Here is a 26,883-nt window from a genome sequence, read left to right as displayed (position 1 = left end):
AATGTTATTTGTTGAAACTCACAGCATTATTTTGTGTCTGGGGTAGAATTTGAACCCAGGTTCTCTTTAATTCAAAATCCAGTGTCATCCACCATATCACAAAGAATTCTATGCAGGTATGAGCTAAACTCAATGACCTCAATCATGTCTGAGATTTTGTTCTGTGATTAGTATCATACAAGAGTGTTGTAAGGAATTAAATTTAGGTTTTCATGTTAATATGAAAGTTCTAAAGTAATATTGTGGTCACCAATTTAAAAATCTTAAATAATTTAAGTCAAAATGACTTTTAGTAGCTTTATTTACAGAGGTGGAATGAGTGAAAGTGAAAAAATCTGACTAAAGAGACAGATTTTAACAATCCTTCCAGCACTTCTCTGGTAAATTGGGGCTCAGCCCTTCAGGGGTTTCTCAGCATCCCTTGTATCCACTTGGATTTCCCAGTAATCATCAAGTCAGAAGTCTGGTGTTATCTTCTGCTAGAGTTCCATCAATGCAACCTCCTCCATAGCCAAAGCAGGAATCTCTGGAACCAATCTCTCCAAAAGCAAGGAAAGGAAGGCCAGCTAATCACCCAGCAAGCCAATGAAAGAATCTCCTCCTTCAGTATGGTTCACCCATGCAGTGTCCAAAGACAAACTCCAAAGGAGTAGTTCAAAGGAAAAGAAAGAAGAAATCCAAAGGGGAAGTCCCTTTGGATGGCAAGTACAGGATTTTTTATAGTCCTTTTTCCACATCACTTCCTATCCCTTCCCCACATTACAGGAAACATTTTCAGTCTTTCAATTTGCTACCACTGCCTAAGGTGGGCTAGCGGTAGCCTTTGGAGGTGTGAGTTTACTCCAGTAATCTACTCGTGAATTCTCTTACTTAGTGTTAAGTAGGGGTGCTTTGAGTTCTTGATTTGTTTTGATAAAAATAGGAAAGGAAGAGTTAATCCTGTCTTCACAGTGTGCTGGAAAAATTAGACTGGTACCAGAATCTGCAGTGCCTTGAATGCTGTGACCAGGTATCTGCATTTTATTCAAAAGGCCAAGGACAACAAGTATTTCCCTAGTCCTGAGAAGGTAGAAGAGTAGACTAGGAAAATTATTTGGGCAGTCCTATGAGGGAAAAATTTGGGAAGAGAATAAATAGAGGCAAGGAAGCTGGTTAGGATTCAGTTACAAGAGACTAGGTGAAATAAGACAAGAATCTGAACTAGGATGATTGCAGTGGGAGTAACAGAAAGAGGAATGATGTTAAAGGTGTGAAAATTCAATGGAGAAAGGTTTATTTAAAATTTAAAATGAACTATGAACAGAGTGGGATCTCAGTACTTTTTTATAATGATGAAACACATTTTGAGGAATGGATAAAAGAAACTAAAACATACCCTCACAGAGGTTGAACTAATAGCTCTGTCTCCCACTTTCTTTTCTGAGATTTTATCCATGACTAAGTGTAAAATAACACTCCACAAGTTGTGATGAATATCTTCTTCCCCGAGACATGTTCCAAGTATCCCCTTTGGCCTGTAGACTACAGTCCTCTGTGTTCAGTGAGAATTTGTACTTTTTACAGATGCTAATTGATGGTGGGAGTAAATTCACAGGGACAAGCAAAATAAAGGGTGAAAGACAAATTGAACCTGGGTGGGTTGGGAATGAGAGAAGTGTGAAAAATGAAGGAAAAAGTTAAAAAATGGGGAGAGAAATCAGGAATGATGGAGGCTAGAAGCAGGTGGACAATTTAAAGGCTGAGAGTCTCAATATCTAAGGAGGACTAAATTCATGCTGATTTCATGGGTGGTAGGAGAAAGGGAAATATTTCTTGAAAGAGACAAAATGATGGCAAAATGAGAAATGGTTGTAAAGTAATATAGCTTGTTGAGTATCCTATCCAGCCAAAGAGTTTATTTACTGAGAATGGGGGAGTGGGATGGGCAGGGTTGGGGTAAGAAGGCTAGGGGATGGAGGTTGTACAATAATCAAAATGGAATTAAAACAAGCCAGGCTTGTTAGAGGACCAAGGAAGGAAAAACTTGGTTCAGGAAGGGGCTAGATTCCCGTGATAGTGTAATACTTGTTGTAGAGACATCCAAGTGGCACAGTGGATACAGTGTTGGACTTGGAATCAAATGTGGCCTCAGACACTTACCATCTGTCTAATGCTAAGTAAGATGCTTGACCTCTGCTTGCCTCAGTTTCCTCATATGTAAAAGGGAACATTAATAATTCTACATCCATAAGTTGTGTGATGAGAAAATCAGATATTTGTAAAGAGCTTTACAAACCTAATGTACTCTATAAGTGTTTACCAGAGATATATGACAGTGCAATTTTTCCTCATGTTCTAAAGGAATGACCGAACATAACTTATTGGTGAGGAGGAAAAGCATCAAGGTCATCCTATTCTCTGCCCCTATTTTATGTTCCCAAAACCTTAAAACTGCAATGTTAGCAACAAACAGAGCCAACACTACAATTATATAATCCCAAGCCCATATCCCAAAAGTCCTAGTGAAAATTACTGGTTGAAAAGGCAGCTCATTTTTTCTTAATAACTACTCTTGACTGCTAAGAATCTGGTAGTTTGTGTATTATTTAAACCACCTTGTTTTTCTTCCTTTTAGATCTTCTCTCCCTTTTGGTCATTCTGCCACTTGTTCACTTGCATTATCAGATAGGACTCAACACAACATCTGAAATGAGATGGCCACTTTATGGAGAGGTTAATGGTTAAAACAAAGTTTTAAAAACATGTGCATTTAATTTATCCAAACTCCCATATGGGTATAAGCAAACAAATGTTAGTTCAAATGAAGGACTGGGAGAGAGGAATAGTTATAAGTAAAATGGATGAGGCATTAATGTTACAAACCTTTCCTTGGAAAAGCATACACGTGTATATTATTAGATACAAGTGAAGACCTTTAACTACTTATAGAAAAAAACAAGAAAAGGGTAAAAGAACTCTGAAAAATAGTTAATGCAGGGATTACAATCTCCATTCGATGCTTAATTTTAACCCAGATAATCTGAGAAGTGAGCAAATAGACTCATATTGGTTCAGAAATTGGTACAGTAACAGCAAATCAGTGACATGACTGAAACTAGAACTCAGGTCTTCCAATTACATCTCTAACCCTTCTAATACACCAGGCCAAAAACTACATAGTCTCAACTAATTAAGATAACTATCAGAAGCATCACACCTTATCATAGGGAGGATATAATGACATCGATCCATTCCAAAGTACTGATTTTACAATGAGCTCATCATCAAATAGGAGGTCTATTTTGGAAAGTACAGTCCATTTTTGATTAAAGTCAATGCAACATTTCTATAGTATGGCTCTCATAAAATATCTACAAGCGTCTGAAGAATCTAGTAGGGGCAATGTTTTAACTTGCCAGGAGAGAAGAGCCTCATGATTTTGCTAGAACTTAGAAGACTATAAAAGAAGGTGTATTGATAAACACCAGAGCATCAAATGGTTGAGATGTTTCTAGGAAAGAGAGGGTCAAGAAGTTCAATGTCAGATATGCTAATATTTCAACAGTTTTATTAATGGAACAAAAGAAGGAAATGATATCACAACACAATAAAGGTATAGAGAGTGTTAAACTAGGAAATGTCATGAAGCATAACCAGGAAAAAATAATTATATAGCTTTTTAAAACATTCCAGAAACTTACATTTTGTCAACACCTCTAGGGTTGTTTCTAGACATTTAACTGATGATCCACTAGAATAGCCGGATTTTGTGTGTGTAAGCTTGTATGTGGCAAGCAAATTTCTTTTAATATAACTTTTGTTGTTCAGTCATCTTTCAGCTATGTCTAACCCTTTCTGAGCCCATTTGGGGCTTTCATGGCAAAGATAATGGAGTGGTTTGCCATTTCCTTCTCCAGCTCATTTTACAGATGAGGAAACTGAGGCAGAAAGGTTAAGTGACTTACCCAGGGTCACACAGCTAGTAAGTGTCTGATATTTTATTTGAACTCAGGAAAAATGAGTCTTCCTCACTCTAGGCCTGGCACTCTGTCCACTGTGTCATCAAGTTGTCCCCATTAATGTAGCTTATTTTATCCTTTATCTTTTGAATTTTAAACTGTTTGGATTCTTCAACTTGTTTCATGTGGGGAGAGAGGGAGTTTGGAGAGGGGATTTGACTATTTTTTTTACAGTATCTACTACAGTTGAAAAACATGGTAACTAATGTCATAGGCATCAGTTATAGCTTTATTATTCCAAAATATCCAATTTAAAAATTGATAAATATTTGATACTAAAAGATAATGGATTCCGAGAGATGACAGATCATGACAGAGATGATATAGACTAGTCCCTAAAAATATACAAATATAGTCAATGTTACTAATTGACTTTATTTTCACTTCCTTTCAACTAGGTTTAATGTCACTTTGTTACAAGACTAGAAGGAAGCCTTTTGGTGTTCAGATAGGTTGTAAATTTCCCTTTACTGTCATTTGTCAACAAAACTCTTGCTAATGACATTATAGAAAGAATTCCTATTTAAGTACTGGTTAGAGTGGATAACTTCTGAGATTCCCAGTGTAACGAAGTTAAAATATGATAAAAATCTTTGTTGTTTTTTTTTTATCCTACAAAGCAGAATATTGAAATCCTCCTGGAGAAAATACATAGCACCATTAAAAACTGGACTATATAAAAGAATAAGGGTTGTTAGTATGCAAATAGCTAGCATACTGCTTTCACTTAATTACTGGGGATAGCTCTGAATCTTCAACCAACAGATTTGAGGACAGAAAGGTTACATTCTTTGGGATTGCTTCCCTCTTCAAGTTAAATGTGTATAGAAGAATCTGATCAGCCCTCTGACCAAATCAGTTGGGGAGAGGGCAGGAGTTTAGGCGATTTGAATTAATAACTAAGAATCATCAGTGAGACACAAAGGATGTTTATTTTAATAAACAGAAGCTTCTATGGGCAACATACAATTGCAGTATTCAATATTTGTAGTGCTGTCATAAAGAAGAAGTAATTTAGAGAATCTCTGATCTTGTTAATACAAGATTTCTTCCACTGGTTCAATCTCACTCCATCTACTATTTCATCCTTTTTAATCTCCGTTCATGTCCTTCCACAGATAGTCCATAAATTTGTGGTTCAGGAGTCCATCCTCTAAGTCTTCTAACATTCATGGTTATCCATTTCTTATCTTTTGCTCTTATTATTTATCTAACTCACTGCTTCCAATCAGTAATGTGTTTTCAATTAATATCAATATTCTTCAAATGCTTGTTTCTTCAGTGTAGTCCTCCACTGGCTTTTGAATTACCTAAAACCTTTATTCTTCAGAAATTTTATATTCATGACAATGAGACATCACCAAAAGCCATAAAATAAGCTATCTCTTGTTGACCCCAGAAAACAGAACTGATTTAACAGGCAAAGAGATTTCAACTGAATATAAAGAGAAACTTCCTAACATTTAAAGCAGCTTTCTAAAGGTAGAATGAGAAAGAATGAATTCCCCATTCTTAGGAAGAATACAAGTAGAGATTGTGCAGGAGTTGGAGAGCTTTTAGGAATTAGGCGTTTTTCAGTCCTTCAGTCTGGGCCACTATTTAAAAAACAGAAGATTTGTAGATTCCTCCCAGTTCTTTTCTCTGACATGGTTAGCCTAATATTTGAAATGACTTGACTTTAGCTAGTATCCTGTGACACTCACTTAAAGGAGACTCAGTTAAGCCCTGGCTTGAAGACATTAAGGGTGCATTGTTGCAGAAACTACAAATCACTATTTAGAATTGTGAGCTTCCATCAGCTGCAGGTTTATAACACAAACACAGGTCCAGAGACTCTTTTACTTATATTTCTCAACTGTTCTGCTGTCAGAAATGTGATGTATTAATAGGTAAAAAGATTGAATAATATTAAAATGTAGAAGTAACTATGGTTTATTAAGTATGAACATCTTTTGCAAACCTAAACCGTAACATATGTACCTACTATTTGTACATATGAAGGAATCTTTGGACCTAATGGATGATTGGTGGATTTATAACAAATCCAGATTCTCATTCTTATTTAAATTATCTCATATATCTAAATATATATCTGCCAGGAAAAAAGTAGATTACTACTCAGAAGCAAACGCCATGTACTTTTCTTTCTCTAATTTGTATGCAATGGTTCTAATTAAGCATGTAATGAAATATTTCCAATTTTGTGTTTATATTCAAACATGGTCATTTGACATGCTAAGAATTCACAGACTGAACTTATTGCAACTTCAGGAACAGGACGAAATATTATTGTAATAAAAAGCACTCTTGTCTTGAAAAAAATTACATACATTTTGAGTCACAGATTCCTTGAGTTAACAAATGAGAACCCTGAGATAAATGATTTCTGAGCCTCCTATCAGTGCTAAAATTCTTTTTCTAATTTTCACAAGAAATTCCTAGATTGCAAGTTGTTGATTTGGCCCAATACTGTATTTCTGACAGTGGTGCCCAAAAGCATGTGGGAGAAAGTATGGCAGTAGCAACTTTCTTTGGTATAGTCTTTAGAAGATATGGGCATATTCCCAACAACCATGATCTTCCTTTTATAACACATAATTGGTTCATCAGTTACAAATTTATCTAGACTGTTTTACAAACTGTGCAAAGAACCACTTTGGTATCTCATTGTGGCATGGAAGTGATCCTCGATTCTCAAGGGCTAAATTGGTACATTCTGGCAAGTTCTACCATGCTATATGATCTGCCAATAGACTATGTTTACTTCCAAGGACCAGCATAGCTAAGAACCAAGAATCTTATTAGTAGGATGATCATATGTTCATTCATTCTTTGATCAAAGCAATTTGTTGAACCAAAAGTAAAATAGAAAATGGCCTTTGATCCTATGAGAATCATCTATTCTTGATGTAGCATTCATTTCTGAATCAGCTAACTATACAGAGATAATCAACTTGTTAGAGTAAAAATTAAATTTCACATAAATGTGGGGAAAAATGAGAACAAGTCATGGAATATAATTAAAACAACTTCAACACGGCCTACTTAAAGTAGCTGGTGATGACAAAAATGGTAAATGAATGAAGAAACAAGCATTGACAATTTCCCAAAAAAGTTAACCAATGTAAATTGACTGGCATGAGACCAGAAAAACCTAGAATAATTTCAGCCAGAAAATACTTTATCTCTATGCCAAGCAGAGCATAGTATCCAGTGGCAACACTGGCTTAAAATAAAACTTGTTTATAATATCTCATGAGAAAGAATGGTAAAATGTTATTAGCAGGATCACCCTCATAAGACAATGAGAAGAATTGGAATCAGTTAAAAATTTTAATGAAAACTAGTGAAGAGATTCTTTTAAGCAGAGATAGGCCATTTAAAGATAGAAATAAAGCCAACAATCAATAGATGAAAAAGGCAGAAGACATGTAAAGATGCATGTAACAAATTCTTTCACCATCAAGGGGGTAGAGCTACCACATTTAGACTTTGCATCACACTCTTTGATGTGATATGTAAAAAGTAAAAATGCCACTGAAGAAAACAAAGATTAGGAAACCAGCTGGACCAGAAACAGCATATACAGAGAGATCTAAGGCAATATAATTTTGAGGATGTCAAGGGATTGATTCTCAAGGGATTGGAAAAAACAAAGGGAATCTACTAAAAACACTGAAAAAAATCTTGGCTCTTATTTCTAATATAAGGCAACTGAAATAGCATTATTAAGGGGCAGCTGGGTGGCTCAGTACAAAGAGTCAGACTTGGAGATGAGAGATCCTGGATTCAAATCAGACTTCAGACATTTCTTGTTCAAATCATTTAACCCTGATTGTCTAGCTCTTATTGCTCTTTTGCCTTGGAGCTAATATTTAGAATATATTCTAAGACTGAAAGTAGGGATTTAAAAAATAAAAGAAATGGTACCAATAACTACAGAATCAAATGACAACTTTGCCACCTATTCAAAAATTTTAAGGTGGAAATATTGCCCCCCACCCCATACATACACATTAAGCTCATGCTTGATGAAAATGTAAGAGAACAGGCAGGCTTTTCAAAATGATTTTTTCATAAGAGACCAAATCCTTATAATCAATGATTTCATAAATGATGAAGAGAATACCATATTCCAGTCCTTGCCATTAAGAGCAAGTGATGTATAAAAAAGGGAAGTGTATGCATGATGAAGGGTATTTATCTTTGTAATAAAGGATGCCTTTCATATAACCCTACTTGTATATGGCATGATGCTGACTGTGTCAAACATTAGAACATTATGGATTTCATTTAGGAGGCTCTGCAAACACTCAAGTGCTCCCTGCCTAACAATGAATTTTGGGAATGCTAAATGAATGAAAAATATTTGTTCTTCAGATTATGATGTGAAAATTACAAAACAGCAAGCATTTATTAAGTATCTATTATATATCAGGTACTATATTAAGTGGTGAGGCTGCAAATATAAATGACAAAAAAAAACCTACTCTTAAGAATTTCATATTTTAGTGGATGGTTATGAAGTTAGAACAGCAAAACACAGAGTTTATCCATTCTGGACCATGGAATTGTAGATCTAGACTTATAATGAATCTCAGAGGTCATCTAGTCATTTTTAGATGAAGAAAAGGAAGTCTTTGGACATTAAGTGACTCACTCAAGTTCATACAATAAAGCGGGTAGATGGAGAATTTTATCCCCAGACCTCCAATGCCAGGCCCAGGGCTTTTCTGACTGTTCCATGCTACTTCTTCTCTCAGGTGCAAACAGAAAAAATCAAGAAAGAGAAAACTTGGTTGGAGTGCCCTAATGGCCCACTCCTCTTCTTTCTGAAACAAAATCCCATCTTCTTAATTTCCATTAAGCTTATGACAAATGAAAAATTATGTAGAAGTGTGCTGTCAGAGAAATGTATGGCTGAAAAAAATGGGCTTGTCATAGTTCAAAAAAGGTTAACCATCAGATAGCTTGCATCCTCTATTCATGTCCATTTGTGGTCAAAAGAAACACTGGGTGAACTTCCTTGGGTCTTGATTTGTGGGAAGATAAGGCAATGTGTTCTCAGATCCAGAAAACATTTATATCAAGCCTCGACTCTTTCCTAAGGAATGTTTGTTGACTTCTAACATCTGTTTATTTAACGCACAAAAAAAGGGTTGGTTTTTTTTATGTAATTTAAGGATTTTTTTTTTGCTTCCCTGGCTTATTTGAAGAGTGCATTTCTTGTGTGTTCACCTAAGGCAATGAATGAGTCCCAAAGTCAGATAGTGGTGAAAAACCCAATTTACCATACTTTCTGATCAGTCAATTATTTCATTTTGAAAATCGTATACAAAAGAAAGCTGATAAAATACTGGTTCTACTTCTGAATAAATAAGGAGTTATTTGGCTGCTGAAGTTTTTCATTGAAATAACTGATCAGATCTCACATGTCTGTTTAAAAATGTCTGCCTTAGGTCCTTACAAAATGACAGACTATGATAAACTAGATGATAGTTGGGAGGGAGACAATGAGGCATTGTTTACACAGAAGATTGAGTAACTGGTTTAACAAAAGAGATTCTTGGGTATCTATTGTGTGTACAAGTAAGAGCTTTACTGGAGCTTTTGTAATTTTTACGAAGCTCTCTCCAACCAGCTTCATTAACTTGAAGTAAATCAAATCATGCAGAAATCTGGCTCAGCCAGAAAGGCAACCCAGGAAAGATGCAATATGAAGAAAAACAGACACAGGATGATAAGGTTTAGAATCTTTGGCATTTTTCATAAATATTTTCTTTGAAGATTATTAAATTACAACCTAGAAAAAATAGTAAAACTATTAAATGAGGTCTAGTTTGTTTTCCAACTTGGTTTTATACATATATACAAAATTACACATACAAAGTTATGTGTCAACAAAACATATTTTATGAACTTAAATTTCATTTGAAAAGAGGCAGTTGTGTTTAGTTCTATACTTTGATAAAATAAGAATTTTTAGTTATTTGGAAAGGGATAAATGTTTTGTTACTTTATGGAGATGGATGGGCAAACAGGTAGAGATTATTTACCATGCTTAGATTGCTTTTGCTTCCTATCCCATAATTGGATTTAGGACCAATTTCTAATGAGAACATTCCTCATGATCAGAACAGGAATCCTAGATCTAGAATTAGAAAGCCAAAATAAAAAGTTCCTGAATCAAATCTAATAGCACATAAGTTCCTTGAGGGCAGGGATCATGCCTTTTTTGGATTTGGTATGTTTAGTGACTAGCCTAGAGCTTGAAAGTTGTAGGTACTTAATAAATGCTCATTGAGTTAAATAAACAAATCTTATTTTTTAGCTACAAACCAATTTTACATTAATTTTTAAGATTTTTCAAAGATTAAGAATTCTACTGTTGTGAGCACTGTGCTCTACCAGCACATTTAAGATTCAACAACCAAAAATCAGAGGTGCTATGGCCAAAAAAAAATTCTGTCATCCTGTGTCCAACATAGCAATCAGTCTTTATTCATTTAGCTAGGCTGGTCTTGTGAAAAACATAGTCTTTCCCCAGGAATATAAGACCTAAGTGCATATTGAACCTCTGTTACTACCTGTGATTTAATCTCCCTGCACTTCAGTTATTGTGTGTACATGATGAGGTGGTTAAAATTGATGACCTTTAAGATACTTCTCCTTCTAGATCTGAGGTTCTAAACCTTTCTTTCCATCCTGGTATAAACTGCCAGAACTAGGGCTTTGCCAACATAGCCTTTGGAGACTTAGTGCCACCTCCATGTCAGAATAAGGCACGAGAGGAGACCTTTAGAAGATATGCACTTACATAAATTAAATCAAAATATTAGAAGAAATAATTTTAATTATCAGAGACATCATTTTTGTCCCCCACTTACATTTTAAGAATTGTATATTTCTAAAACTGTTGTGTTGAGTCTTTTTTTGACAAACCAAAGCAAATGTCAATACTGATGAGATCCAATGAGATATATTGGGATGCTAATTAAAAAATAAACTCTTTGTAGATCAGAAGATTGTATTTCTTTAATTTATTCAAACTGGTTGCTTCTACATGTCCATTGCCAGCAATGGACCTTATGGAGAAGCATGGCATCCAGCACCAAGAATAACTACTAAGACGTCATTGAGGCTTCAAACTTTTTCCCCCTTCTGGACATCTTAAGATACATATTTTAAATATATTATTTGAAAAGATGATGGGCGTCAAAGAAATTAGAACGAAATCCTTAAGTGAACAAGGATCTAAATGAAGGTGGAAAAAACAGCTCTCACATCTTAATGGTAAATCTGTTGGAGACATTAAAAAGGTCTAAGTTTCTCCTGAGTCCAAGCAGAATAGACAATGCGCTTGGGCAAACTAACCATTGGTATCCTCCAATATGGGAAGCAGAGACACTGAAAATCTTATTCCAGTTCTTCTATGAGAATGGAACAGTTGTGCACCTTCCCTGGATTGCCTCCTTCAAATGGGCTGATTCTCTGTGTGAAAGACAATGCTAATATTGCATGATTTCCTACAGGGAGGAGATGGGAAAATGGGAAATAAATATGCCTTTCCAGAATGACTATATGGACACTAATGGTTTTAGTGCTGGTCTAAACCAAACCCAAAAAGAGATGTTGCATTCCAAAGTCAGTATGTGTCCTAGAGAGCACTCCGCTTCTTCCTAAGGGGACTGTGGTTGCTGTATGGTTTCAATTCAGCATACTGCACCTGTAAAAACAAATAGACATGACGTTTGCAGCTAGGTAACTCAAGCTCACTACAGTGTGTGTTAATGGCTCCCCAAGGACAAACCAAGGGAAACTAAGGAAGGTTCAAAAGTAATGAATCATTTTCTAAACACAGGAACATGGGGGATTAATTGCAGGAAGGATTTGAGAAGTCATGCATCATTTCATGGAACCAAAATATTAAAAGCAGATTTTTCTAATGAGATGCATGGATTTCTACCTGCTCTCAGCACTGCAAGATTATTTTTGTGTGTGCCAGCATTAACCTGTAAGTAAGTTTAATAACAGTCTCTGGAGGATTTGCAGAGCATGTGTATCTAAGTGTACAGCAGTATTTTTTCAGAATTATTCATATTTTAAATGAGCATCTCGAACTTTGAAAAATACCATCAAATTACACATATTTATTTTTCCTCAAAGGGAAAAGTACCAAATATGATACCAGTCCCAAGAATTATATCTACTCCTGCTTAAAATGAATTTTACCTACAGTATAATGGCTAAAGCATATGTGATGAATATGATCATAGTAGAGTCCCTAGAGGCAAACTATCTATTGTATTATTGAAAAGTATTCCCAGTGAAGCCCTGAGATTCTTATTCGTGGTACAGTATATCTTCCTTTCATCCTCTCTTTTTTCTCTTCACTGTACTTGTGCCAGTAACAAACTGTCTTGCTGCTCTGAGCATCAGTCCTCAGTCCTTAGTGCACAGACATTTCACTAAGTAGTTTTGATGGGAATTTTGACTTCTGGGAGGACTGGAGATCTCAACTCCCAAGTAGCTCCAGGAATGGCAAAATGGTGAGTTGTGAGCACAAAGTGGTACAGAGCAGGAGTTTTGAGATACGCATGGTGGAATGGCTTTAATTATGATATTGTATTACATGCCACATGTGCTCACTATTTTTGGTGTTTGTGCCAGACTCCCTTAGGACAGTATATTCTATCTTACAGATTCTAGCAATACTTCCTCACAAGAAAATAAATGAAAAAAGCATCTACTTCCTTAGAGGATTCAGAGATGATCCCTAAGGAGGACAGACCCATTTAGGGGAATGGCATAATTTTAAATTTTAAGTATTACACAAATAGGAATCAGACTATCTTTACCCTCAAATAGAAATGTCAAAGGATAAGCCAACAGCACATTGAACATATATTGATCAAATAATAGTCAAAAATGAATTGGCATTACCAAAGAGTTATCTAAATTTACACATGCTTTAAAGGAGTCTACAGGCTTTTGAAGTTATGATTTTATGCAAACATGCCTGAGGGTATATTGACAATTATTTCATAATCTCTCACAGATCAAAAACAAGATCTGATTTTACGTTCTTTTTGATAAGGGCTCATTTATTTGATTTATTTCCTGAAATTTACCACAAAATGTTTCTCTAAGTACCAACTTCTACCTTCAATTTGTTCTGCACCTGTGATAGCTCAAATTAAAAAAATAAAATGCAAATTAATAAAAAAATTACTGCCTCCTCTCTACAACACCAGCAGTCAGAAGAAGGATTAGCTAATCAATTAAGACTAATATGTATGATTTCTTACTTGGATTTTTTATCTCAACAAACTTGGGGAAAGAGGATGATGCTATAAATTTAAATTGTAATCATCTGCTAATATTGCTTTTTTTATTGATCTTGAGTCTTTCTATTTAGTTCTTTAGTCTTTACTTAGGAGTAAACAAGGCTTAGAATTCAACCTGGATTCAAGAAACCTCAGTTCTAGTACTATTTTTCCCATGAATTTCATGTATCCTTGACTTTGCTTCATCTCATCAGACCTCAGACCTCAGTTTCCTTATCTAGAACAAGAGGTTAGATGGGATGATGTCAGTTGCTTTTCCCTGGCTCAAAACATTTTCTATGACTGTGTATTCCTAGATCTGTGGAAGAAAAATATGGGTGTTTATCCCACCAAGCAGATAATCGTGGCAAGTTTAAAATGAAAAGAATAATCCCTCTCCTCCCAACAACTCTTCATCTAGAAGTGGGAAAAAATAAGTAAAACCTCCCCAGGCTTTGTATCTCTGTCTCTGTCACTTACTGAGTGTATTTTATCCCCTTCAGGGAAGCCAGAGAGCAAAAAGGTGAGAAAAACATTGCTCGGTGGCCACTCGGTGTGAGTTCCAGATCATTTTTAAGCAGCTCTTTTTCAGGATAATTTTCCACAATCATCTTATGCTTTTGACAAAGGTTTTGTAGCTGCCTCCCCTGCTAGCCATCTCCCTTTATGGATTTTCTGATTTCTTATCTCTGTTATTCAAAAAGCTTGTGCATTGTATTCTTCCTTCACAGTGGCGAGCAATGCTACTGCTGCCTGATGCCCCTGTTGGTGGTGGTCATTCATTACTTACCTTTTGAACATCAGATGGTACCCTGGAGAGGAAATCTAGTAGCTCATTATTGTCGATGGCATAGGGATTTCTAAGCTTCTTAGTAAATTTATTTATGCCTAAAAAAAAAAAGCCCAGAAACATAGGGCCTTTTAGATGTTTTTTTATATTTTTGCAAACTCCCTTGGCCAAGTGGTGGTGATGAATGTGGGGGTGGGGAGGGGAATTCACAAGTAAAAATTAGTGTGAAAACAATTACTAGACCTCAAGTCATGCACATGTTGCTGTCATGTGGAATCATTCACAAATGCCTTTTCTTGGAGGAAGGAAGGGGGGAAAGAGAGAAAAAGAACTCAGCTTGCTTTAGTTGTGAAAATCCCATTACAGCCTCAGCAGCAGGGTAGAAGGTACACAAGCGGAAACTGTGGAGCTCATGTGCTTTTTTGGAATATACTGATTAACAGCCTATTCTGATATGAAAACAAACGTCCCAGAAGGGAAAAGGCCTTTATTAGCCCAAACATGTTCCTGCCTGATGGCTTTAGACAAAATGTATTGGAGAGGAGGCAAAGACAGGGAAGGGAACTAGAGGACTGTTTTTGTTTGTTTGTTTGTTTGGGGCTTATTTTGTTTTTCTTAAATCTACCTCCCATTCCTCCTGCCCTCAATAATTTTCACAGGTTCCTCTTGCTATAGAACAGAACTTGACACGTTGATTGTGCTCTGATGCTGCAAGAAATTCTGAAAAGTTATTATTGGAAAATTATCTTACTATGGTTACTAACTTCATTTATCGACCAGCGTAATATCACTCCCAGTTTTCTGCAGTGAAGTGAATGCTAATTTAGGATTTGGAGGATGATAATTAGAAGGTGGATTCAACATTTAAGATGTCAATATGCTGCAAACTCCCACAGAGGCGTCTATAACTTATGTCAAAATGCAAGTTCAGACTCACTCCTCCCTGTATGTGTGTTTTCCCCCAAAGGAGATGGAAACTCCACAAGCTACGGCCACCATTTCTCTCTTCTCAGAATGCATCTGGCTCGATGTAAGGCCCATGCTTTTTTAGCTATATTATTTTTCACCAAATGTCATCTCCATTTGTTATAAATGTGACTTAAAAAAAATAAAGGACACATTCTAGGTGGCCTTCGAAGCTGTGCCATAGGATCCTTGTTTAACATGAGTCCTTCTTGAAGGCCCTGTCAGTCTCAATGATGCTGAGTAGATGCATAGTTTATATGTACTCTGCCTCTTACAAAGAAACATAAATAACATTTAGCTATTGAACTTTTTCCCCACACGTGAAAGGTTTGATGTTTTCTTATTGCATTAAATATCGTTTCAGTTTCATCTCCAGTTCTGGCTTCCTCCGTGTTATTATCCCCCATACTGCCAACCTCTATTTATGCTGAAAGAGAGATTAACAACTGCTTTACTACCCTTAAGCTAATAGGAACTGACCATTGTCCACAAATACAGGATCATGTGGTGGTTTGACAGCGCAAGGCTGCTCAGTAATGGTCCCCTGTTCCTTGACAAAAGGCTGTTCCCACCAGGGCTTTTTTCCCTCTACCCCCACAGAAAAAATTCATGCTACTAGCTAAAATTTCCCTGTAGCTCCTTTAAGCTAAAATACACTCAACTATGCTAGTCTGAAGAAATTTAATTGTGGGCTTTTTTGGCAAAAGAAAACAGACAAGGAAAAACGATGAAGGGAGACAAAGACGTATTGAGAAAAGATATATCTTCTATTGTTAATTATATATAGTGCGCGCATCTGGAGTCTTTACAATGAAGAGCAAGGCAAGGATAATATCACAACCGATCAAAACACTGCATTCTTAGTGACTGAGAAGATTATAAACCTGAACAGCAGCTCAAATGCACCAATAAAGGCATCAGTTGTCCACAATGCATTGAAGCTGTCTGAAGTAATCTGAAAAGCTGACTTAGAATAAAAAATTATATGAAACAGATCAAATATTTCAAAAGCCCACTTCAGTTTATAAGGTTTTGTGAGCTTAATTATTTTTTTGTTAGTCACATACGGTTTTCTTCATTATGAGGTCAAGGGTCAGAAACCCAGGAATCATGTTGAATCTAGATAGGCAAATGATACAGAGATGAGTAAGCCCTTGAAACAATAAAAGGAATGAGGATAAATTATGGAAATTAAAAAGTGCTCCCAATGCCTAGCCCAAATGGAAATAATATTCCATTGTAGGCAAACAGTTTGATTACTTATGAGAATAAAAAGGAGGATAGGAATTTCTAATACAGAAATTCACCATATTGGGAAACTAGCAACTGAACAATACCAAAAAGGTTTGCAAGACTATGAAAGATAATTGATGAAAACAAAAGGAAATATATGAAGTCTTTTTTTTAAAGGAAGGAATCAGAAAGGGGGAAAAAAAGACCAGATGCTCCACATGGCCACCTTCAGTCTCCTCCTGGGAATAGCTTTATATCACTACTTTCCTAAGTATTAATGGCAGATACAGTCCTAGTTACAAATACACAGGGGTCTACTCTTGCCCTGGAAGTGTAGAATTAGCTCAGCCCAGGGAATCAGGAATCTAAGGTCAGATACTATGATAAAGAAAAGAATAGTAGCATTGAGTTATTACTTTCTGGATTGAAGAGAGAAATATGTACTAAAATGAAGATGTCCAGAGTATATATTGGCTACTATAGGCTCAAATCCCCCAAATCAAAGTAAAATAATGATGTGAGAGGCTAAATTCTTTGAATAAAACATGGACAAAATGATATTATCAAGTCTAAGCCTATAATAATTAAAAGAATGCAGAGTTTTGGACAGGAAAGTAGAGATAAAGGATGTCTTCCCTCAATCCTCCCCATTATGGGAAAGTTATTAGGAAGACAAACATGAGTTGTCTTTCAACTTCATGAAATGGTGCCTCTATTTTTCAGCTTCCATGACCATGGGGATGTAACATTCATGTGAAAAAAAAAATAGACTAATGTTTCTAGAAAGAGACTGACTATTGAAGAATGGAAGAAGTTAAACTGAGTTCTCTTTCAATCTAGTTTGTGAGCTTGCTTTCAATTCAAAATTTTAGACTGTTAGTAAGATATGTTTTGTAGACATTTAGGAAGGAAAGTGGAAATAACTGTGAGCTTAAATTGGATCATTCAGAACTGGAATTGTTAGTCTAAACTCATTTTCTTTCACAGGGTGATTAAATTGATTCATTGACTTATTTGCCTATCATAGTTTAGACCTAATATACTCAGATATTGGTAGAGTATCTAATATGTCTACGTCTAAGGTTTCTTCCAGATGTAGATCTTGGGATTATATGACCAAAATATTATGATTAATGTCAACTTAACGGGAGGTCTTAAACATTGCCACAGGAATTTATTCTTGATCTAGATATATTCAATTTTTTAATTGATGCTTTCTTGGTGCTTGAAGCACACAGAATGTTTTTCAAATGTGAAGATAATAAAAAGTTTGGAGGCAAAGAAATACAGAATTTAGCACTCAGGATATTGAAATGGACTAGACTTGATGAACCAAGTCTAAGAAGATAAAATTTGAAAATTATAAATAAAAATTCTATATCTGCGATAAAAATTCAGCTCCTGGAGGTAGTGGAGGAGAGAGAAAGACTTAGGTAGATACTAGTAGTCTAGGCAAAAAAGATAATATTTTTGTAGATTACAAATTCAATGAATCAATAATATATGATGAGCCAGCCCCACCAAAAGTTAATGCTAATGTTAGCTGAATTAATGTAATCATAGAGTTTATAATGATGGAGGCTGGACATGTCAGTTGGATCACATATGGATTATTGTGTTCAGTTTTGAGAATAATATTTTAGAAGAGACATTGACAAGCTGGGATCACTTAGAGGAGAGTGTCCAGATGGTAAAGGGACTTGAAACTATGCCATATGGAGGGAACTGGATAGAGTTTGCCTGTATAAGAGATGTCTTATTGGATTGGAGGTAGGGACATAAGATTTATTTTCAATTATCTGAAGAGCTTTTGAAATTTGCTTAATACTAGAAGGCATAGTATTGAGTTGCTGAGAGGTAGTTTTTAGATAAGGAAAATCTTCATAATTAAATTTGCTCAAAAGGGAAAGGATTTTCCTCTAGAAGAACTGAGCTCACTATGTATGGAAGTCTTCAAAGAGAGGCTGGATGGTCACTTCTTACAGAATATCATTTAGGAAATTCCCATTCATATAAAGCATGGAATACAAAATCCCTGGAATCCTTTCCAATGATGAGAATTTAAAAATTCTTGATAGATGCTAGGATGAGGTGGGGCTTTTAACTTCATCATTTAACTTTAACAGTTTTCTTAAAGGTTACTAATGATCTCTTAAGTTGACAAATCTAATGTCTTTTCTCAATCTTCATCTTTTTTAACCTCTCTGCAATATTTGACAATGTTGACTATCTTCTCTTACTGGATCATTTTTTCTCACTGGGTATTCACAGCATTGGATAGCTGGAAAGGACATGAGTGGCCATATAATGCAACAGATGAATCCTGAGAAGATTTCTATACCCAGTGCAATGAATCATTCAGAGCCTGAGTATTCATATTAAAAATTACTTTACTAAAAAAACACATTTGGTTACCCCCCCCAGCTAAATGAAGCCTATAAGGATGTAAAATTACACCCCAAGGAATTTTTTGAGGTCTTAGAAAAAAATTTTGATCCATAGAATCGTCCTTATATACTCTATCAAAAAGGCTCAAAGTAGATATTGGGTCAGTATATTCTGGGGCAAAGAGAATTCAAGGAAAAGGACAGTACTTTGTAATTATGTATTAGGAAGAAGTAAGGGGTATCAAAGAAAGACAAAGAAAATGAGTAGTGAAAATTAAGGTAAGAAGGAGCAACCCAGGTGATAGAAAATATTTCTAAGTTTTCAAAATTAACCATTACATAAAATTAATCATTACATAAATTGCAAGCAAAAATTTAAGAATTCAGGTTACTGAGTAAAATGATGGTACCTTTGTAAAGAACAAGTACTATTATGAAAATAATTTAATGTGTTCTGTGACAACTTGGTATGTCTAGAAGAATGAGAGAAAGCAATTGATTACCTATTTTAAAGCTTGTGATTTTTGTCTTAAAAAGTGTAATCAATAAATGATAAAACATATTAAAGGCCTGCACAGTATGATCAAGGGATCAATATCAACATCTTGTGTTATAACAAACAATCCTGTGGTCCTCCTGAGGTATTCAGTGATAACAATATAAGTTCATATTAAATCAAATTGAAGGGAGGAGTGGCCAGGACCTTGGAAAATCTTTTTTCAAGTGATTTTGGCAAATGGGAGAAGAAAAGAGAAGCAGAAAGAATGAGGGTCAATGAGGACAATTGATGGCTAAACTTCCTTGGCTATAAAAAAAACACAAATGAAAAATAGAAAGGATCTAGACATGTACAACTATGGGTAAAATAGAGGATGGAAAAATAAAATGAACTTTAATCAATCCCTCTAATGTGTTTCCCATTTCCAAAAGTACCTATTTTCATTTCTTTCAAAGTCGACCAAAATTTCACTTAAGGATTCTATTTGAGGTCTATATATGTCCATTTATAACAATGTGGTGGATTTATCAGCTTTTGCTGAAGTCCTGCTCTTTCTTAGAAAACGGTTCTATGTCTTCAACACTAATGCATCCCCTGAAGCATACTGTCCCATCTATATGGCTTTCCTCAGAGTTATAGAATCTGAAGAATGCCAGAAGTAGCAAGAGACTAGATAATAACAGCAGGAGCCATATCATTTTAGGATTGAGAAATCATGACTGATAGAATTCCATTAAAAAAAATCAGTTAGAAATTTGGGTAAAAAAAAATTAGGGTCAAGGATAAGAAGACTATTTGGTTGGCCAAATATCCCAACCCATTTAGAAAAAAAAAATTCTGCAGCGAATTCTTTTCATATTGCTTCATAACACAGAAGCCAAACAGAGGCCATCTTCAATGCTGCTTATTACTAAGAATAATAAACTTAACTGTTACCAAGAGTATTAAAAACAGTGCTAAAATTTCATATATATTTGCCATTTCTGTTTCAACAGAAGAAAAAAAATTGATAGAGCTGTACATAGGTACATGTGTCTTTTTTCCCTCTTCCCATAAATAATTTTCTTTGAAGGATTAGTCAGGAAGGCATAGATTATTTCTTCAATTGCTTCAGGACTTACAAACTCTATTAGTTTATTTGGTTTTTCCTTTAGGGAGAAATGAAGTATTGGGAAAACCCTTGGAAAGATCCAGATTTACTTTTATATTATAGAGAGGATACATTTAGATATTCATTTAATATATGAATGACAGTTTCCTGAAAAGATGAGCGAACTTAGCTGTATTTTATTCAAGGGTATTTATATCTGCGAAATTCCAAAGGGACAAAGCACAAACAATGACATATATATATTTTTCAACATTATGCAAGAGGTGCATGAATACACACACACACACACACACACACACACACACTCACCCAATGATCCCTTAGGCACGTGATTATTTCAAGAAAGACCTGAAAGATTTTTACTTGAGGTGCTTTTTATAATCTCATCTATAATCATCAACAATAGCATAGTTAAGTTTTATAGTACACACTTTACCATATGAGTTAATTGCGTTGTTTCCTGAAATTCAGTGAGAGAGAAGAATTAAACAGAATACTTACCCCATATTAAGATGATGTAGCGCAGTGGTATGAAGTACAAAGTAACAGTAGCTACTGCCAGTGCTAAACAGGCCAGTCCAGAGAGGAATGGTACTGTCCAGTTAAATGTGCTGTGGGAAAATGAAGAAGTAAAAAAAATTCTGAAGTATTTAGTATCATATTGCATTAATCTTGGGATATAAATTTATCAAGTTTTTATTAAGTGCTTACTATGATCCAAGCCTTTTCTATTTGAGATTCACACAAATTTGATATTTTTTTCAGGCAACTAACAAAGGTGCTTTCCTGAAAAGCCAAGGGAACAACACTTAGAAATATGATTGTCAGAATATTGGAAGCTTTACATTTATGGAACTGTCTATTCATCAGAGCATGCTATGACCATAGTGGTAATTATTCTAGAAACGATTCTCGTTTGCTTCTAGAGAACCTTAAATTAGATTGGGATGCTTTAACTTGGAAAATTTAGAGAAAGGTCTGCCTTGTGGCTAAGGCTCAGAAAACAATTATTTCCTGGGTTCTCTTATGGCTTACTATTTTTATATCTATTTTAGTTATCTATTTTTGGCAAAAAAAATACTGAGGAACAGATATAACCATATGAACAATTAATATTCTATATCAAAATCCTTTATTATTTAGAACTTCAAATATCCACTCAAAAGAAAGATCTAAAGACTTTTGGGAGTCAGAACATTTGGCTTCAATTTGCACTCCCAAAATGAATAAACAGCTTTATAATTTTCACAGGTATATATGATTGAGACCTGGTCCTTTGCAATGACTAAGTCTCCTTCCCAATGGAAGCAGAGCAATTGGTTACAGAGATGGGCTGCATTAGATTCTGAATGGATCAGGGAATATTTTTTAACATTCTTGGCAAAACATTTCAAAGGCTCTGCTTTGTAGAATGAACCAAAGACAGAGACGCCATTTTCCTGTTACCCAAGCACAGAAAACTAGTGTTTGATTTCCTCTTTCCTAACCGAATTCCCATCCATATTTACTTTCAGTCACCATAATCCTATGGACCTATAGAGTCTTCCTCATTAAAAACTACTAGATCACTGCTCTCTTTTCTATTCCCAATTCACCATGTTACTTCTGCCCCTTATACTTAGTTTAAAGAAATTAAAAAATATATTTTTTCCATGTTACATGATTCATGTTCTCTTCTTCCTCCCTCCTGAAGTAGCCTAGCAATTCCACTGGGTTATACATATATCATCATCAAAAACTTCTTTTTATATTATTCATTTTTGTAATAATATTTTAAAATCAAAACCCCAAATCACATATGCATCTATACAAGTGAAAAATCATGTTTTCTTCTGGATTTCTACTCCCACAGATCTTTCTCTAGACCTCATACTTACTTTAAGGCAATTTCTGAAGCGACCGTCTTACTACCAATTTTTCTCTACACAGTATTTGCAGATCAAATTTTCCAAGATTTCATTAATGACAATGAAGATGAGAATATTTATCCATAATTGCCTCAGAGTTTGTATTTTAATACATGGAAGTATTCTTTGGATCAGTTTTGTCTATCTCAAACACAATCGAGTTTCATCCATTTTTATCACAATTCTCCTTATTTTTAAGATCTAGCTGAAGTCATGCCTGCTTTACTACACCATCTCTGACCCCCTTTGCTGATGATGATCACTTTCTCTTTTGTAGTCTGATAGTATTTGTCTCTCCCAATATTTTGACACTTGTTTGTCCTAAACCATTACTATTTGTGCATAGATATACATCAGTGTATTTAAGTACAGTCCTTGTATTTTAGTTAAAAATCAGGGACTCTGCCTTGAACTCTTTATATTCCTCACATTGGCCAGCACTCCACTGTGTTTTGATGAGATACACTATATAAATATCTGGTTTTGAATTCCAAAACTGGGGTTCAAGTTCCAGCTTTGGCTCTTGTTATGTGGCACCAAAATAGTTCAGTGGTCAAAACATTAGAAACAGAGTTTGAACTCAGGGCTTCGTTTCCAAGTCCAATGCCTTGACTACTATACTATCTCACTGCCACTTTGGAAGCCTTAAAATGCTATATAAATGCTAGTTACTATTAGATAATTAAGAAATACTTGTTGATTTGAGATATTATATAATACAACTTAAATACTAGGGAACAAATGAAAATTCAATGAATTACAAATTTGTTGTGATTATAATGTAATGGCACGAAGGGTCTAAAGTATTTCTAATATTATTATCAGCTAGAAATGTACAGATATTAAAAAAAAACTCATAGTCAAAAGATTTTTCTTAAATTAGTCAATCCATCAATTGCAAAAAGTTGGGTGAAACTGTTCCTGGTTCACGAACACCAAATTACAATGAGATTCCGATGGAGTTACACATGACATCTCACTTTAATGCCCAAGAGACTCTTTAAGGCCATTATTATAAAATGAATAGCAAACGAATTAATAGTAGCAGAGCTTCAGAAGCCTTCCTGTATTGCAGCTGGTCAGAACAGTACCCTGTTCATGGACTGGAATATATGTCTCAGACATAGCCACCACAGCTGCACGGGCAGAGGAGAACCTCAAAGACCTCGGAGATTTTTGTTAAATCATTCTTCCGTCTTCCTCTTAAAAAAAAAAAAAGTTGTTCCTCTGTTTTCATTAATCATTCAATGGACATATTTGTTCATGGAAGCTTTTAAAGCAATTAGAGCCTTTTAGCCACCTACATGATGGTGTTCCTTTCATACCCAACACTACTTTATAGTTTCACCTACTACTACAGCTTCAATGAAGTAACCTATTTCTGAGGCTACTTCTAATATAGATTTAATTGTATTATTTTTATCCCTAATGAAGGGTGAAGACATTCATAATACATGAGGGTCAAAATCCTACTCTTCTTGAAACTCTTCTCTTCCTTCAAGTCATAGAACTAGATGAATAGTGTGTGTGTAATTCAATTAGGGGAGACTAAATTAAAATAAGATTTACCCTCCTATCCTCAAAAGGTATTTATTATGGTAACAGAAAAAATGAAATAAAAGGATAATTTAAACTTTTACATGTATCTAAAAAATAAAACTATAAAAATAAATATATGCAAATGTATTTATATATTTTATATATTATTTATATATGTATTTATTATGTATATATAAATTAAATAAAACTATAAAGCAATTAGAAAATATATTCATAATTTGAATGTATTATTAGAGGTTAAAATAACTACAGCTTAAGTATGATATATGGAATTTTATGGCTTATAAGTAATTTACTGACAATTCTATGAGGTGTTTTGTTCAAGTATTAGCAGCCCTATTTTACAGATGAAGACACCACATTCCTTTGAGATTTCCCTAGGCCACAAAGTTAGTTAGGAAGAGCGTGGGAATTCAGATCCCATAGACTGTGGCTCCAAATTCAACACTTCTTCCATTTGATCCCTTTTACTTTTAGAGAAGAAATTCCTTCAATGTAGGCAGATTAGCACAGTCTCTGGAACCTATACATTAAAACACTAGCCAAGGGCAACAAGGTGCCATCGTGGTTAGAAGCCAGGTCTGACGTCAGGAAGATCTGAGTCCAAATCTGGTCTCAGGACCAGTTAAAAACTGAGTGGACAAATCACTTAATATTGCCCGTCCCACTTTTCTCCTCTGTAAAATAAGCTGGAGAACTGGAGAAGGAAATGGCAGACCACTCCGCTATCTCTGTCAGGAAAACCTCCAACGGGATTATAATCTGACAGGCTGAAAACAACGGAACAACAATTGGGACAAGGAAAATAGCATCTTGACCCCAAGACCTGTCACCATGCTGCCTTTAGACCACTTTGACCTTTGAGTTAATAAATATTTAACGAATCATGTATAGTCTAATGAACAAAATGACAGCTACTACTGTTCATTTGTGTCTCATATTTTCATTTTCCAAATAGCTTTTTGTTGTGGTCATTTTTTTCCCTGTTAAAACCAGTGCTCCATCCATATACATTCATAACAGAGCCTTGAAGCTATGGCTCCTATAGACAAACATGCAGCAAGTACTCCAACTCTACATGCCACGAAGAACAATATGCCTGACATGGTTTTGCTTTTGAATAAAAAACAGGCATTTGCTATTAAAAGAAAGAAAATTCTTAGTCAGTCAACAAGCATTGTGGTTTGCCAGACCCTTTACTAAATGCTGAGAATACTTATATAGTTTGTTCAGTGATTGGGAATGGTGCTCCAAGTAAAAACTAAAAATAAAAAATTATAGAATCAGAAACAAAACGGTTTTTCTACTGATTCCTTTAACCTAGTAGTGCCAAACCTAATAAAAAACAGATCCCAGCAGCCTTCATAGTGATTTATAAAACCACAAATTGACATTATCTATGCTGTGCTGTATTTTTGCTTATTTTATTAAACATTTTCCAATTATCATTTTAATTTAGTTGGGAGTTTTTCAGGGCATGTGTTTTGCAGGTTCCTTGCCCCTAGCAATGAGTTTGACATCTGTGCTCAAACTCAGAACATTGAGTATAAAAAATAAATTTGCTTCCTGTGTCACTTCTAAATGAGCTAAGAGATTATGAGGCATGCATGCTTCTAGCCAGGGACCATCCAAAGCCAAACAGGACTTAGAAAACCCAAGATTTCTCTTATATTTAGCTAAATATTTTCTGTATCATATTTGTGTCACATTGTCTTGAGCCTTAATCATTTAAACAAAGAATTTTACAACACTTACTTTTTAATTCGTTCTCCAAAAGATGCTATCTCCTCCAAGACATTTTGAACAGTAGTAATAATGTCTTGGACCATGTAGATTCTTTCAATTAAACCTTTTTTCTCAGATTCCTAGAGAGAGAAAAAAGTATTTTACACACTTATTTCCTTTCATGCTTTTTATAAAGTAAAGTGAATCAAATGAGGATGTATAACAGTTTTGACTATATTTATGTATATATGTATGTTTATATGCACACAAACATATAATATACACATATGCAAATATGCATATATGAATTTATAATATACTATATATTTTTCTATGTCACTTAGTGGAGTTGTTTCATTTCAAGATCATCACTGACACATCTATTTTATTTTTATATTCTTCAGACAAATCTCACTGCCAACAAGTTGGATTAGTTAATATAAAGTCATTCCACTTTAACAAATTTGAATAAATATTAAAGAAATGTATAGAACAGGTTTATGGGAATTATAGTCTATAATATATCTCATAGTCGATTATTTTACTCATTTAATGATAATTAATGTCAATGGCTACCCAAGATAATTTTTTTAATCAATGACTAAGGCATTTAAAATAGTTTCAGAAGTCAAAAATAAAAACAATGTGAGATTCCTCCTCCACATATAGAATTATAAATCTAAAGCTGAAAGGAACCTTAAAGGCCATCTAGAATAAATTTCTTCTTTTGCAACATGGGGTGGGGATTGGGGGGTTTAAGAGACTTGACTATGGTCACATACATAAATATCAAAAAAGGGCTTTGATTCCAGGGATAGAATTCTTTCTAGGGTACCTCACTGATTTCTGAGTTTTGTGTTTAATATTAAAGTAGTTAATCAATAAATACCCAGAAATATGGCATATCACAGTGGAAAACCAAAAAGAAATTAAAACATAACCACAGATAATTCATAGCAATAGTGATTAGACTTTTTGATATACAAACCATCCTCTAATTCAAGGACTTTATGACTGACAAAATAGATAATCCATATAAGGACGCTTGAGTTGATCTCTTCTTTATACTCTAGAGCAATGTGGTATAGATTCCACTAATCTTCCATGTCTTTTTAAACCTGAATGGAATTTTGCTAATAACTATTGCTTTAGTTAGAAAATATCTATTACTAAATCACTAAATGAATTTGTTGTATTCATAAATAAGTGTTTATAATTAACATTTTAAATTAATCAAATGATGGGGGGAAAGGGAAAAGTTCCAAAATAGCTACATTATTACATAAATAGAAATAAAAGTCATTGAATTGTAGATTTAGATCTGTAAGGAACTTTAAATGCCAAGATCTAATTCGATAAAACATTTTGTGGGCAAGGAAAC

At 34.7% G+C, this 26,883-nt stretch overlaps 1 protein-coding gene across 4 annotated transcripts in view; it reads right to left on the bottom strand.

The window, feature by feature from the left end:
• Positions 1-4,911: 4,911 nt before the first annotated feature.
• Positions 4,912-26,883, bottom strand: part of MCTP2 (multiple C2 and transmembrane domain containing 2) — a 266,895-nt gene continuing 244,923 nt past the window's right edge. For all 4 annotated transcript variants that reach the window (XM_001371894.3, XM_007479407.2, XM_007479410.3 and 1 more), the window contains 4 exons: positions 25,533-25,642; positions 20,812-20,921; positions 14,115-14,212; positions 4,912-11,724 (listed from right to left, as the gene is read on the bottom strand). In XM_001371894.3, coding sequence (XP_001371931.1) covers positions 11,656-11,724; positions 14,115-14,212; positions 20,812-20,921; positions 25,533-25,642 — 387 coding nt within the window. In that variant the 3' untranslated portion in view covers positions 4,912-11,655. The remainder of the gene's footprint in view (positions 11,725-14,114; positions 14,213-20,811; positions 20,922-25,532; positions 25,643-26,883) is intronic.

This window comes from Monodelphis domestica, chromosome 1 (genome assembly GCF_027887165.1).
Source record: "Monodelphis domestica isolate mMonDom1 chromosome 1, mMonDom1.pri, whole genome shotgun sequence".
Classification (NCBI taxonomy): domain Eukaryota; kingdom Metazoa; phylum Chordata; class Mammalia; order Didelphimorphia; family Didelphidae; genus Monodelphis; species Monodelphis domestica.
The sequence above is the reverse complement of the archived record's forward strand: the minus strand, read 5'-3'. Positions and strand labels throughout refer to the sequence as shown.